We start from the raw sequence: 17,339 nt of genomic DNA on the forward strand, positions 1-17,339 counted from the left end.
TGATTCAAATATGAAACATTTGCATGTCATGGCATCATGCTAAAATCCCAGAAGCATTTCAGGTTCCACGGCCCTCGTACGACTTCCCAACAAACCAGCTCTTTGCAGCTGAAATTTTATGTGATATTAGTGCTGCAGTAGGCTGAGTTTCCTGCATGAACTATATTTGTGACAATCTTCTTTGCAGCTTCATTGATCAGCTGATAAATAGTGAGACTGGTGGAAAGACAAATCCTCTCATCTTTAAAGTCTTCTGTTTTATCAGTGCGAAGATGGTTCATACCACTATTATGCCATAAAGAACACTTTTGAATTGATAGTCTGCACTTCGTTATTAAACAATAAACGTATTCGTTTATCGAGTTATACTGTTGTAGAAAGTAACGAAGTTGTTAGAATTGCTTGGATGTCATGCATTAGTTGAGCTCTAAATTGTGACCATGTTTATGAATGGGCTGGCTAAGTGACTGTTTGAGCTTGAAATTGTGAACGGTGTCTAGAGTTTTGATCTCTATGGGTTTTCCTGCTAATTTCCCTATTTCTGTTCATTTAAATTCCTTATACGCGGACAGAAAGTAACTTATTCTGTGGCAAATAGTTGTGCTTCCCCTATAACTGGGCTCGTGCTTATTCGAGGATTAGCTTCCAAGCTGCTTCTCGCTTTATAATAATAATAATAATGATAATAATAATAATAATAATAATAATAATAATAATAATAATCTGCTTAAGTTAAAATAAATTCAAAGAAGTTCATGGAACATTATAATCTTAATAGTCCATAGTCTATTTTTAAAGAAGACTATTGGGCACAAAGTAAATTATAGTTCCCGGAAAAGTTATGTCTACCAGAAGACTTCATCAACTAGATGGACCACATGAATACCATGATGGCGTTCAACCCTTTCAAGACGTCAGTTACTGGTCTGTGAATGCCATGCTTACAGCTTAACTGAGCCGTCAATGTTTAACTATACTTGAGTATATATCACTATTTTCCATGGTCATTCTGATCATCGTTTTCAAAACCGCTAGTATTGGTGATGTTTCATTTCCTGGAATCTTGTTGGTAGCTACCACTGTAATTGCATATAAAATTATTTCCAAAAATGATATTCGATATTCTATAAAATGCATTTTATATATATATATATATATATATATATATATATATATATATATATATATATATATATATATATATATATATATATATATTGATCAAAACATGGATATCAAAATGATGTTCATCCATCGGTGTCAACCATGACCACAGCTACAGATCTCTGTTGTCAGGCTGTGTGATCGAAGATGACTGTTGAGGTCAATCCGGACACGAAATGATATCCCGTATGTCGTGTCGAGCACACAAGAGTTGGTGTAAAAGTAGAGGTGTGGACAACTCTGGATTTACGACTGGCATATTTTCTCTGAACCTCAGGGATTTTCTGATGTTCTTCAACGCTGGCGCTATATGTCATCTTGTTGTGCAGTCGTACGGGTCCTCCAACTTTGTACACTTCGGCAAGTATAACATACGATCACGGACCTTTCCACAGGACAACTGACTGATGACTTTCTGAACCTTTTGCACAGTGGGTGAATTGTTCAGCTCAGCATTAGTTTCCATTTGAGATAAGCGTTATATGGGTTCATTGTTGATAGCTGATGGATGGTTGAGGACATCACTGAGGTGCTCGGCCCATTGTTCAGGATATGAGCTCTGTCAGTACGGTGTGTACAACTACGCTGAGGAGGGGGAGAACCTAGATGACTGGGGTCATATACGGTTTCCAGGGCTCGGAGAAGCGATTGAGTCATTGCTGTCTGCATAGGCCTGAATCTCATCTGCTTTACAGCTGAGCCAGCCGTTATGAATCTTGCGAAGCTTCGACTGAATTGTCATGTGCATACTGGTGAAGGCTGTCCTCTAGGAAGCTGAAGGAGGTGGTGCAGAAGGGCTTTGTGTAGATGGTGTGTTTCTGCAAGCAATATCTTTATCTCCTCGTCGTTCTCAACGAAACAGTCTTGGTTGTTTAGTGCGCATCAAAATAGTCGAAAGTATGTGTGCTATTGTCCCCCACGAGATTGTTTAATTCGAGGTCATTTGCAATTTAAATTCTCAGGAATTATTCCAAACACGATTCTCTGGATTTTATTGCACACAAGTTTAGAAAGAAATACATAACATGCTTTAATGAATATTATTAAAACAAAGTCTTACAAGAGCAAAGTTCTTGGAACATATTTCCATGAATCCCAAGATCGTATTTCCCATTATTTCCTGGACAATACCTCCCTATCAATATATGTGATATGGAAGCCATATGAAACACAAATCAATTATTAGGGCAATGTCACACTAATTTGGGAATTTACGTCGATTGCTATCAAATCAACCCCATAATTATTTCATTGTCCATCAATAATTAATTGCTTATATTCTTGCCTCGCGCACGTTTGCTCACATTTTGTGATGTGCTATATGCGAGTCTATTTCCTTACTCGCCGATCGGCGGATACAGCAACGACAATGCCTGGCAGACCATGCATAGACGCTTTTTTGGTATCGATGGATATTCTGCAAATTGATTGGCTAACTGGCATGCCACGTGCTAACATATGTGACTATGTTTGAGCTAAATTTGCTTGTTATACAAAAGTTACTGACATTTCAAGACAAGCAGGATTCGCGTTCAGAACTTTGGTCCTGGCAAAAGCAAGGAATTTGATTCAAAACCGGATTAAAAGATGAGAACCGAAATTCAGATCTGCTATGTGGTGCTGATGTTGACGGTGGTTTTGTATGGTAAGTGACGTGACGTTTTCTTTTTCTAGTCTTGTGAATCGAACTTCAAGTATTAATTCGTAATACTTGCAAATTTGCAATCATGTGTAATGAAGAAGATGTAAGACCCTGTTTCTTTTGCTAATCTCAGACTTGATTTAATAAAATAGCACAATAAATAACAAAAGCAAAAACAAACAAACAACAAAACAACGACTCCAAAGCCCCAAAATTCGTTTTGTTTATATGGGCTTTATTTTGATTAAAATTCATATAAAATCAATTTCGGCTTACGTTACGCAAATTACATTATACTGACTTTAATATTTTCTTACCAATGCTGAATTTAATCTGGATAAGCACATTAGCAATTCTGGAGATTTTAAAAAAGATCCTTTACTATTTTAAGATATCACATGTTTAAACTTATATTAAAATATTAAGAAATTTTAGTACCTTAATTTAGCAATGCAACTTTGTATAAAATGCTGCATAACTGAAAATAGTTTCGGCATTCAAATTTTTCCCTTTGTTTTTGTTTTGTTTTCTGTTTGTTTTTGTGTTGTTTTTAAAATATTTTGTTTGCTGTTTGAATGTATTTGTAAAATTATACCGCAATTAAGAAGAATAATATACAATATTATTAAAATAAAGAACAAAACATAATAAAAAAAATACATATAAACAAGCGAACGAACAAATTGGAAAATACTACCAGTTAACAGGTAATTCTCCATAGAAATAATTGTTTTGCCAAGTAGCACGTACCTGTTTATTTTCTAGTAAATACTAGTATCGGCTTCGTGCTACTCGTTGTCAGCCTCTGATTTTCAATACGTGTCAAGACTGAACGGCATGTTGTCTATACAAATATACACCTGTACTGATTAGTGGGATGTATTTCTAGGTGTCACTTTATACTGGCAGATCTCTTGGTGTTTAGATGTACGTGTCAGTGCAGTCTGATTGTGCCTAAGGAACACAACATTCTTGTTTTCCATTTAGTACTTTCTGTCTCATAGGCAAATATTTCCGTTAAATGGTATAGATTTTTATTTCTGTTCGCAGGTAATAAACCATCTTTTTCGTACTAAACGAATCTCACACGGTCATTTATTATACAGAATTAAGTTAATTTCAAATAAAAGTTATTGTATTGCGATGTCATATATAATTATTAATGCAGGTGTTAACACTATTGATCTTAACCGAAGTATATAAAGTCTTTGAATTATATCTGGTGGTGAACAAAGTTTTATTTCTTCCGTACTTCAACGTCTATGGTTTCCAAGGCATATTTAATTAACAAACATTGCATACATCATTTTATGACTTTCATAAGCTGTTTGTTTTAAGTGGATGTTGTCATATGTTCGAATAAAATCTTCAGTACACTGAATGACGTAAAATATTTTCATGCTCATTACTAAAATAATTATTGATTGCAGATGGGTAAACAAAATTAAGAGATTGAAAACAAAACCTGTTTTACGAATGGGGTTTCAAAACTGAGGTATTCAAAATGACCGAATCTTAAATATCACTGAAACTGGATGCCACTTTGCAAAAATACAACTATATAGTCATTTCAAATAATTATTGTTAAAGATTTATGTGTAGATAGGACAGCCACGCCATATACGATGGGGTATCTAAAACGATTTGAATATTAGGGCGCTGTACGAAACGTTCTTTGTTAGCGGACAGGACAGCGGTGCAGCTCTTCCAAGTATTATCCATGCACCACCACACTCTAAGTCGGATCATCCAACTATCAAATGCAATTTTGTATTCGCCCCGAGTGGCCGAGTGGTCTAAAGCGCTCTCCGTTACGAATCACTGCCATCTTACATCTGTCTGCGTGGGTTCGAGTCTCAGATTCGACCAATGTAGGTTGTGAGAAAGTTTGCCAGTAGCTTTTCGTGGGTCGGTGGTTCTTTGCGCGGTTTTCCCGGGTTCTTTTCCACCATTAATACTGGCCGCAATGTATAGCCTATCGTGTGCTGAAAAATGGCGTTAAACCCTACGACAACAACAACAATTTTGTATTCACTTTCTGACATGTTGTTCATGCTCTAGAAAACCTCACTTCCACCCGCATGGCGGGTTTCGAATCGTCCGACTCTCAGCTAAATTTTCATAACGGGACTCAGCCATAATACACTTGGGGCTGTGTGGAGAATATAGCAAAGTTTATGATGGCGGATTCATACGCAGGTGAGTTGTCATGGATACCTTGAGTACCTGTGTGATGACGATCGGTTCGGTAGTGTTCGACAAATTTGGTTACACTTTAGGGGTGCAGTGTACAAATTTTCCAGAAACACTAGCATACTTTTATTGAACGAATTGTTGTATTGTTGTTTGCCCTAAATCAATTCTAATTTGGGCTGAGGATCTAAATCAGAATGACGACGATCCGATCTCTAACATGGCGGCTGTGATGGCCAATTTTAAAAATCCAGAATTGACCTCGTGTTTTCGTTCAACACTTTGTTGCGATATGTAGCTAGTCCTAGATCAAAATGGACAGGTCCGGTGCCTATTCGTTAGAGCGTCAGCCTCGGATGCGGTAAGTGGTGGGTTCGATCCCCGGTCGAATCATACCAAAGATTTACAAAAATGGTACTAACAGCTGCCCTGCCTCGTTTGGCGCTCAGCATGAAGAGGTTAGTTTTAGGACTGGTCAGCCTGGTGGCAGGATAATGTGACTGGGTGGGACATCATGCTACATGTCTGCGGCCTGATGCCCCAGTGCTAGACATCACTATAAACTGTCACACTGCAGACATCGTAGCGATATGACTGAAAAATTGTTAAAGCTACATCAATAAACCAAATCACCTACACACTAGATCAATGTGAAGCAGTTCCTCCACCCCACCCCCATACACCCGTGGCCGCTACAGCGGCCCCATTGAAAATTATGTCACTGTTACTCACGTTGGAGAACTTGTTATACAGTCAAGTAATTTTCAGTGCAGGATTTATTAGGTTAAAGTTCCAGGCTCCAGTGTTCATTTATTCACATGACTACACAAACATATGTGAATAAACTTTTTTTTTATTATCAAAACTGGTTTGAGGCATATCTGAAAATTACCTGCGGTGATTTTTTTGCTTATATGACCTGCCTCTACTGAGGACACGTTTCCAATTTACGAACGACATTTTTACGAGATCTTTTTCAATAATTATTCAGCTAACAGGTGCTCTATTGATCACATATAATAAAACAGGCACGGAAATTGCGAGAAGTGCTCGAGTGGCACGATGACTCGTCTCATGCCAAAATCTGTGTTTATTAGAAGCTGAATGATCAAAATGAATTTGATATTTCTTTACTATTAACTATTCAAGGTACGTCTGTCTTTTCTGAGATATAATGAAGTGAAAGAAATACCAGATGGACACATACATCTGTAGATAGATGCCGGTGTTTTCATGTCGAGTACTGCAAATGACGATATAGCAGCTGGACACAAGCACACTCTCTGCAGACTGACTTTAATATTTTTTTCCTTTCTTTCCTCTTCGGGAGTTCGTGTACATATCAGTGAGCACCAGATTTATAATTAATAAATTATTCGTCTTCCGATATGTTGATAGGATATTTTAATATAATCAAATGAACATAATTTACAAGACACGTGCATAATATATTTTGATCCATTTCCTGCAATTGAGAAGCTATATTTCGCGTGACAATCTGTAATTATCGTTGATTGGCTATTCGATGTTGGTAATTATTGAACTAAAATTGCAGGTTATTAATTGAAAATGCTGCAAATATAGTATGTTCCGCTCAGAGTTAAAATCATAATTGATCTCGGGTATCTTTCATTAGCGATTAGTCATCAAAGAGATATCTAATTAATGGTCATTAATATTCTACTCATTCTAAAGTACAAAAGCAAAAAATTAAATACGCTTTATTTTACGTGTAGGCTTGACTTTTTTTTCCAACTACTTAATGCACAGATCCTTTTCGTTTAAAACTGTATAGCATGTTCCTTATTTGAAACAGTTTTTACAAAGACTGTATCCGTATTCTAAAATTTACTTACAATCTTTATATATTAAAGACATTTCAGTGTAATTTAAGCAAGGGGACTGCCTTTGTTGTTGAGTTTCGAACGGTATTATTCCACATTGGCTCCCCCCCCCCCCCGGTTGATATTCAAGTTGATGGTTTCCTTAATTGTAACATAAATAAAACTATATCAGACCTGATATCTCAATTAATTAAATCAATTATGCAAATGGTCTTTTTACATGTCATGCTCTGAAAAGGCGCATATCGGATTCATATTTATCATATCGGGTGAAAATGCATTTGATTTATTTAGAGAAATTATTGACAGTGAGTTCAAATGAGGTTTGCAAGATTGTAAAATACCAATCTTCTCTGGGTCGTTTTTGCCGTCTCAGATAGAATGACAAACAAACAACAAAACAACAACTCCAAAGCCCAAAATAATCGTTTTGTTTATATAGGCTTTATTTTGATTGAAATTCATATAAAAATCAATTTCGACTTATGTTACGCAAATTGCATTATGTTGATTTTAACACACCCATATTATAAGACGCTTTAAAGCCCTTCCCATTTCCGCTCAGGTAAACGCTAAAAGTGACAACAACACAAATTTCAAAGATAAAAATTAAAAAATTCTGATGGAAAATGAACCAGTACTCAGATAATTGATTCTGCTGGCTTTTGTGATATTTGTGGATTATAACTGCATTGATGGTAACTTTAGGCTGTTTGAATTTAGATGTTGTTTGATCTTTTCTGCAGTTGTCATGGGACAATGCTCTGTGTGTCTCCCTCAGCTTCATGACGCCTTACGTTTATTATACCGAGGACGCAAATGTGTCTATATCGCCAACGGCGCACTTACTAATCAATTTTAAAACCATTATACTTGACGTGTTATAACAAATATTTATTTGTATAATCATATTAGGATTCTGAATCGGATTAACTCGCACTGTTTACATACCTATTAGATAGAGCATTTTGACAACCAACAATTTTGATGTCTCATCTCTTTGAAATAATTACGTGCATGGTCTGACTATGTTTTTTCCATCACAAAACGTAAAGATCTGTATTAAAGTTTAATTAAACTGGACTGCATAGAAAAAAATAGGAAGACTACAGGCAGAGTCGGACTACCCATTAAGCACACTAAGCACGTGCTTAGGGCACCAACCCAAAAGGGGCGCAGAAAAAAAAAATCAAATTAATTGTTGATGATAAAATTGAATGTATTATATATGACCATTTCGATCTACGTGCAACATGTACGAGTATTTTGATATGGAATGACGGAAACACTGGTATTTTCCCATCTTTTTAGCTTTAAATATTTTTTTTTTAGTTTAACATTTTGTAGGAAGGGGATGGGATGGGTACTTTAATCTAGCACTAACGACAGGTAATGCTTTGAACGCTTTTTTGTAACAAAACAAATGGAAACAAAGAGGAATTAACAGTTCACAGTGTGATTGTAATGTTTCAGAAAGACGAAGCTTTCTCTTTTAAAAAGGTGAATACCGTGGGGGTTGGGGGTTGGAGGGTCTTTTCCTATCGTTTTGTGCAATGCGTTTGTATTAAGCGAATAATTGATAATCAAAATATCACTGTATTCCTCATTAATAATAATAATAATAATAACAGGGTCGTATTAGGGCAATTATTTTGTTCGATAAGATTCATCATATCTTGAGGATACGGATAAATGTATGAGAGATCACCCTAAAGTGCAAACATTTCTGAAACTTAAAATCTTTCATTAATTCCTCAACTTTTATCTAGTCGCATTCTTCATTTTAATGTATTATGTAAGTTTCTAACTTTAGCAATTTAATTTAAATTGTTTGCTGTAAAATCGCATAAAACTGTGTTTGAATGGTGCATTCAAATTGCAATGTCTTGTGGATATTGAACCGATCCCAGCACATTCATTAATGAGATTATTTCAGTCTATCTAGCAGTGCTCCTGACATCTGTGGTGAAAGTTCACTAATTTTGTCCAAACACCGTACGTAGTGGTATCCTGGAAGTGATGTCTAATTCAACTAATTGGCATGTTTAAGCATCTAAGGCACAACTGTCCTATCTAGAATCCTTTCAACTTTTTTTTTTTTTTTTTTATATACTAACAGAATTCGTAGCAAATATGTACAGTGAATTAAATCTCAAACATAATGAATTTAGTTCTTAATTTGAGTGTCTTTCTCTGTCCGAATATGATGTCAATCAAAACAATTTCATGGCCAATTATTATGATTAATAAAATTACATATTTAGTTATGCTTACATGGCCGATAGAGAATCGACTTAAAATCATCTTCTTTCAACTGTGTAAATAATGAAAGAAGCTTTCGAATGTAATTTACTCCAGCTTTTCGAAGTCATACGCTAGCGTTAGTCACAACTACACGGCTTTTCTGTCAAAGGATTTTTCCACACCTTCGCCGCGAGATGAAGTATATTTAGACCTTTTTGATCCCATAGCTTTGTAATGGACTTGGACAAATTACAGTACTCGTCAAAGTGAACGTACGTTAATTATAAAGTGTGATAAATAAAACGCCTTAATTGTACCTTGTTTATGTAGGGACTAAAAGTGGAATTGTGAAGCGAAGAATAAATGTACTCGTCTTAGTCGCAAACAAGAGTGGCATTTGATAATTTCGAACTGACATTATCATGGCATGCAACCTATCAAACGCCGCTATCTGACTCATTCGAGTCGGCGACTGACTCTGTTTTTATCCTAATAGACCTTTGACTTTGATAGCGAAGAAAATATTTTAGCCTCTTATTTTTTATTTTAAAACTAAATATTTATAACTAATAACACGTTGAAATATTTTGCCGAACATTTGCCAGATTGCCCACTGAACTTAGACACAAAGACACAGTGATCACATTCAAGACGGCTCTCAAAACTCACTTATTTCCACTGCAAGAAAAAAATTAAAGACCTAATAATGTTTCCTACCTTAAATATTCTCAGCATGTGTTTTTTTAAAATGTTTTCTAATATCATGGTGTTTGTTTTAGTAATCATATCATTATATGATTTTTATCTTACAGGTGTTGTCTAATGTTGTAAAGCGCTTAGAGCTTCTAAAGATTAGGCGCTATACATAGTCCTCATTATTATTATTATTATTATTATTATTATTATTAATTTTGAGAAATTCTACGATGACGAAAGAAGGCAGGACGAGTCCTGCGTAAACCAAATGTTTTCACCTAACGGATACGGGAGTCAAGCCTGTTGTAGCCCGTAATTAAAAATATCAATAGCATCTTCAACTTTGATGAAACTGGTACAAATAAAACAAAACTATTTTCATGACCTTAATGATTATTTGGCACAAGATTAATTATAACCCTCCAAAGATGTATTAATGTGATTAACATTTCTGACACCCGCATTCTCGCATGCAACACTTCGAGACCATAATTAATATACACATTAAATATGGATTTGATGCAGAGGATTAGTCAATCTAAGATTTCAGATGGGAATTTTCATCAATGGATAAGGACACGACAGCTAATAAATAGGATGCTTTGGGAATCAAAATAAACGTGCTGCTGGCAAAGTTTCAGTTGGCATTTGGATATTGCAAGTATGGATATAACAATACCATCCAATATCATTAATTAAACATATTACATTGGAGTTTGATTCTAATTAAATGTTTGCAATTTTTTTTAATCTACATAATCGAAGAAATGGTTTGTGTCTCCTTTAGCATGATACAGTGATCTCGACTTCGTTTATTTCTTTCATGCCCATTGTTTGTTTTCTTTTACGTTAATCAGCGTTGACAGTTATTTTGGGTAAGATTCTGAGATAGTCGCAATGCATGCATCGTGAAAATATGTACAAAGCACACACACACACACACATATGCACGCACGCACGCTCGTGCAAACTCATACAAACACATGGTGACCGAGGCACCATACACAGACCAACCTCCCGTCGTGCGTGCAAACACGTGAGCTCTCTTGCTCAGATTTATTCAAAGGAAATGAATAAACGTCAACAAACAGCAAAAATATATGCATACCAAAGTAGATTAAGAAATAAGCACTCGCAAATGATTTGGAACAAGATCAATATTTCGCGGAAGACATGAGAATACCTACAAAATAACTAGCTTTAACAAAGTTGGAGATACTAGCAGTGCACGATGTTTGTGGTCACATAAATGGAGGTTATCAGGTAATCTTCTCCAACAGGGCTGGTCTCTTTCGTGACGATATTGGCAAGATTTGAGACGTATCTCTCTCCATTTAGTAAGCAGGTTTTTGGCTCAGTTAGTTTTAAAGAATCAACAAGTAATAATATGGATCAGAGAAACATACTTGCCATCCAGAGCACCAGGATCCACAGGAATACAAAAGCCTTTAATAATGAAACTTTGAAATTCTTAGGCCAAAATAGCCTTGTAAAGGATAAAAGGAAATTAAAAGAAAAATTTTCAATAAGAACGACTAAAGTTATAAAACAAATTAACAAAAGTTTCAGTAACAGGCTCTTCAAGCATCCGAAAATAGAATCTTCCCGGTACTTTACTTAGTAGGTCTATGCCACAAAAAAGCAGGAAAAATTCTTGCATTTGAAATAAGTTGAAAGAATCATAGCAATTTTAAATTTTCATTACTAAACTAGGTCAAAGCCTTCTTTCCCCTCCCACACTTTTTCCTCACTTCGCCAGTGAGTGTATCCAAGCCCTCGCGAGTAATCCGACAAACATATTTATCAACCACAACCTTAATATTGTACTGATTTTCATATTTGAGAATTGCATTGTTGCAGCATCACCATTATCACTAGGCTCTTATATCAGCGACATTCGATTTCTTTTATAATAAGGTGTCTGCTCATTTCATTGCAAGATTTTTGCCGCATTTGTGTTGACGTAATCTTTGAAAGGGGCAGCGGGTCCACTCGATTTCATTGCTTTTGGCTATGTTCTTTGCGACGGCGCCTTGCTCGCATCTTCAAAACAACACATTTAAGATCCATCTTGGATGTTCTAAGTTTACCAGTTTGGTCTAGGAAAATTAAAAGCTCGCCTGGGTAGACATATGCAACAACAGAGATGGTTAAATCTGCTTTGGTAGGAAACCTGGCTAACTACACATCAGCGCATCGTCGGTTGGTTGAGCGTCCGTAAATGTCAATAGGCATTTCATATAATATTAAGTGTAGTTTCAAAACGATGAATAAAAATTAATAGTGAAAGCTCAAATGCGTCAGTGCTTTACATACAAGATACCCACAGTTCAGCCAACTTTGCAACGTTGAATAAAACAGCGTTCAGTAATCAACTAATTCATATGGTTCCGCGGAAACCCACCCACCCCCAAACAAACAAAAAAAGATGTAGAAGTGTTACCATTTCTGTGACCGGATTTTGTTGTTAAATGCAGCCTAACTATTCCGGTTTACCACTTGTAGGAAGAGCCTTTGGCTCAAACTTCATCCTGCATAAAGACAAATCGGAAATTGTTGGCTGATTTTGTCATAGCCCAAAAATTAAATCAATCGACCGCGAGGGCGCAAGCGAAGACCGCTTCCTCTTTACAGCCAGGATTGTACAGGATCTGTTCCTACTTTCAAACTCCAACCGACTTTTCCAGAGTCATCGCGAATAAAGTACAGCCTCTAATGCAGCTGCTTTTGCAATGTAGGGAGCCGCAGCCGTCAATAACGCTGCAATTGCTACGATGAACTTAATATTCAACCGCATTAGTTCATGTGGCAACACTGACCGCTGAAAAATTTAGAAGTATCCCGCGGTGTTTACGTTTTGGCTTCTTCAAACTCAAATTGCGCCTGCGTTGGTATTAATATATGTGAGGTAGTCACGAATAACTTGTCCTGCAAAGGTTTGAAATGAACCCCATATTTTTTTTATATCACGGCTGAAATCTTTTCAAGTTGACATCGATTCAACGTGACAAGTTTACGCAGATGAAACATTTTATTTAAACCTTACATTTTCAACTACGCAATCTATGAAGTGTCACCAGGTGCGTCAATCACTTCATTCGGAGAGAATCACAGATATATATATATATATATATATATATATATATATATATATATATATATATATATATATATATATATATATATATATATATATATATATATATATATATATATATATATATAAGATATGCTTAATATGGTCTATAGCATGCTCATTCATGAGAAAAAGAATGAATCCGGAACAGTAAAGTACTGTTAAGAAATCTGCAAACAGTTATCACTGTTTGGGTCTCGGTCCAGGTATTTCAAAAGCCGCTGATAGAAACACACCACTTGATTTTGGTGAAGGTCGAGCAAAATGTTTTGGGTTGGTTCTTTGTGACCATTTCATCTCAGCGAGACCTCATAAACTGCCAGTTATTAAAATATCACTGAACTTGCCGTTTGGGTGCTGCTATTAACCAGGAGTTGCAACACATGATGCGATGAGCTGACACCTTGTTGAGCACTTATTTGCCATGAAAATCCTCCTTGAGCAGTCCTTTGGTGAGAGTCTTTGTCTTCAAGAGAAATATAATTGTAGATGTTACGCCAAGCCAGATGAACAATGTCAAACATTAGCTTATACCTATTAAGCGGCTTACTGAAGGTGTCAAAAACGTTATTTTTGATAACTCGAATTTATCGTCCGGGAGAGGCTCGCGCCAAACTTCATCATTATTGATGTGGAGCTTACAAGTTAACGTGACTATGCGTTTGGCCCCATCAATCGCGTTGCGAACATTTCTGCAGAATCCAGATATGTGTGAGTGGAATAGTGCAGGAAAACCCCCTGCGCTCATTAAGCTGTTTTCATCGCCTTGCAAAGCCAAAGTACAAAGTGTCGTTAGGAAACGGTAGATCTTTTACAATATCTAAAGGGACAGGAGGGTCTGTGAGGGTGACCTGCACGGCTCACAGTATCCTATTTTATATGTTGCATAATATATATTAAGCATTGTGGTTTGCGTCGTTGATAAGCATCACCAACGGACCAACATATCTTGCATAATCGTTGATGTATCTGGCGAGTATCACAATTACTTTAGCAATGTCAACATTTTCTAAGCAGGCTTCGGTTTATTTTCCATCAAAGATGTTGAACAATGCAATGATGCCATCATGACAAATCCGACCTCATCGTTCTCACCGTATGCTACATTGTTGTCTCTGCGTACGAGCTTTCATTAGAATACCAAGAAGATCTTGCACGGGAAAAAATACCATGATATCCTGAACCAGAAATTATATTGGCCCCTCTTGGTTTGGCTCTCTAGCATCGTACGCGTAATATTGATAATCTTGAACTTTTTATCTACATCCCATTAATATATTTGCATTCGTCTAATGGGTTATACATCGCTGAACAGCTTCATTGGTAAATTTACTAATTGTTGCTGATAATAGTAATGTAGCCATTTTCGGTGGTGCTCTGGTCAGTAATCGCCCTAGTTGATCTCAAATTGATTGAACCACATGCTATCTTAGATAATGTAACCGATCCGTAGAGATTCCTTTGATGATACAAGTTCCTCGGAATGCAACTTCTTTAGCGATCGCTGCAGCGCGCGAGGCCAGGCCTGCAAGAATATGTGGGGCTCCGGTGATAAATCTACGGGCATCATCATCAAAACAATTTCTGTAATAGGTCGTGCTTTCTCACATTGGCAATATGCACAAGTTTAATATCTTCAAATACGACTGCTCGTTGTATTAAATAGGTCGATTTCACACCGTGCAGGTCCAAACGTGTGCCAGGTCCTGATCCACAAAGGTAAAACGAAGGTATGTTAATTGGTGATTGTTGCATGGAATATACCAAGATGTTTGAATATTCAGTATCAGATCACCCGGGGCCTCGTGTTTGGAAATACCAAACAATACATAACCGCACAACACTTGCGTTGTCGAGTCTGATGCTTCATAACTGCCACTGATAGCGTCACAAGCCAGATTAGCCTGAGTGAAGATAATCCGGACAATGTATGGCGAAATATTGAAACTGGTACCGTTGGGTTCTGCATGCAGATTTCAACCATCCTCTAGCTTTGTTTCTTTAGGCAAACCAGTAACTAGTGTCAGTGATGGCTGTGAAATATCAACTACACAATGTGGATATTCAACTGAGACAGCAAAGCCATGTGTGAGTCCATGTTTACTTATCTAAATGTTTAGGATCATGCTTTGTAACTAAGGTAATCCTCCGTCGCATCTTTTTATTTATTGACTCGGTCTCATACTCTCACATTGGAAGCCAGACAACGTTCCAGGTACCTTTTATTGCCTTCTGATGAAAGCGAGTTATTCGTGGGAGTCCTGCAAACGGCCACGACCAAAAATTAGGCTTACTGCCAAAAATGAGCAAAGACGCCAAATACGGTTTTGAGTGTGCGGAGTAGTCGTGCTTGGCATAGAATAATCCACATGGAATTCTGATTTTTTATGAGATCCTAATCACAATTACGGCATTGATTTCGCTTAACACATAAAATGCTTCGAAACTCATCAACGGTGTTATATAACTCATTGATGTCTTCAATATGCTCACGCATTAACGTGCATGATATTGTTAGCAAGCAGCTGCTGACAAATCAATGCAGCCTCATTGACGAATTATGGTGAATTGTTGCCAGCGCCAACTGAACCCACAATTGTTCCCAACCTGTCAACGAGTTCATAGCATGCTGGTATGCAATTAACAGTTTGCAAATAGAAAAAGAACCAGAAAATTTTATGACATCCTTATCCAACTCTTTTTGGGCTAGATCAGTAAATATTTCATAAGGTGTTTTCTTTGACTTACTCTCTTGTGGTGTCGTTGCCTGCTCATGAGCCCACAGTTATCTCTGGTCACTTTGGTAACTGTTCAAATGTTAGGGCTGTCCCATCTTCGCTAGTCATGGTTCTGATATGTCAACACTACACCTTCGTGGATCGAACATATATTTCTGTGTTTCGGGTTTGTGAATTTCATTGGCAAGCCACAGCATCCAATCAAAGTTATATTGTTCAAATTTGAACACTGTTCCTACATGATCGAGACAAGGGGAGCATACAACTTGAATGGACTCACAAATAAGCAAGTTTTCATTGCCGGTCTGTGATTGTTCAAATGCTTTTCACTCAAAACAAAAAAAAAAAACAAACAAAAAAAAAACAACATGTAATAGCTTATCTCCGGAACAAAGTAATATTTATATATTAAACTCACAAAGTATCGTTTTGAAGTCAATTGCCTCCATCATTTTCGGCCGATGTACAATGCACTGCTGTTACACGCTATTGGTTAGTTGACTTTACATACTAAGAGAGGCAATTCATGAGATCCAATATATGTGGCTAGTATAAAGCACTAAAATATATGTTTCATCCGCCAACGCGTAGATATGGTTAATATTTCGGAACCATGGCTAGCGAAGTTGGGGCTGTCCTGACAATTGAACCAGGCTTTTATTCAGTTGCCATCATGACTGCCACTTGTTCCAGTTTCGTATGTAAGTTTGATCAGTGATCAGCCATGCAAACCTTTCTTCAAAACCCGCTGTGAGGTCTTCCCGTTCGGTCTGTTGCACAAACATATTTCATGATGCTTTCACTGATATCTCTGTAACCGAAACGAAGTTTCAGTCGATCCTGTGGAATTTTCTGGCATCCATCAGCATACAGTTGACTGACATCACTGGAGGATTTCTCTATTGTCAGCATATTCATTGTGTTGATTTTAAATTTACTTACTCCACCCAGCACAATACTGCTTGTGCAGCAAACCAGACAAGTCAATCTTGAGGAAACTCTGTGGGTCCTGGGTGACCTTTGTGAACATATTCTGAACCTCATCCCACAAGTAATCAATGGCACTCAAGGTTCAATGAATATTTGTTAGGCCGTGATCGTCAATGCCACGAAATGTTATTACCATTGTCCCGAACAGACATGGTGGGAAAACAAGAACAATCCGAGCTCCCAGAACCGAAGAGAATAAGAATGTTTGGTAATTCATATGGGCCTACTGGAGAAATTCTTCTTACTGGCATACTGCCCACATACACATATCCTGTCCATGGCCCTGGTCGCGAATCACTATAGGTATGTGTGAGTATCCTTGTGCAAAACAGATCTCGTCTATGTTTTTGTGATCGCCTCAGGAAAATATTCTAGTTGTGTTGTCTTAGTGTTCAAGCATCACATCATCATCATACATGACAGTTATTATCTCTGCTCCGATTAAGGTCAATCAACAACTAGAGCTTCACTGATTGTGGAAAAGAAATCAACGGTGGAAAGAAAGGGACAGTAAGGTCGGAATGACACGTGCAACTATGAACAGAACACAATTGATCAACCTGAAGATTTGCTTAGTGTAAAGCATTTGTTCCTATCATCCCGTGTTCATATTGTTCATTTACCAGCTAACAAGAGTGACGAGTTGGCCTGTGATCACTCGCCTGACTTACATAACTTTCGAGTTGACCATT

The 17,339-nt window shown here is 37.0% G+C and overlaps 1 protein-coding gene across 2 annotated transcripts in view; it reads left to right on the plus strand.

The window, feature by feature from the left end:
• LOC149776361 (uncharacterized) overlaps window positions 1-17,339 on the plus strand; it is an 86,143-nt gene that overhangs the window by 11,693 nt on the left and 57,111 nt on the right. Inside the window, exon 1 of one of the 2 annotated variants that reach the window (XM_089942901.1) lies at window positions 2,652-2,809. The exons of the other annotated variant lie outside the window; for it this stretch is intronic. Within the exon in view, the coding sequence (XP_089799027.1) occupies window positions 2,752-2,809 (58 nt within the window). The 5' untranslated portion in view covers window positions 2,652-2,751. Of the gene's footprint in view, window positions 1-2,651; window positions 2,810-17,339 lie in introns of those variants that run through there. 2 annotated transcript variants of the gene reach the window in all.

Source organism: Sinohyriopsis cumingii, chromosome 18 (assembly GCF_028554795.1).
Source record: "Sinohyriopsis cumingii isolate HCF-2022 chromosome 18, ASM2855479v2, whole genome shotgun sequence".
NCBI lineage: Eukaryota > Metazoa > Mollusca > Bivalvia > Unionida > Unionidae > Sinohyriopsis > Sinohyriopsis cumingii.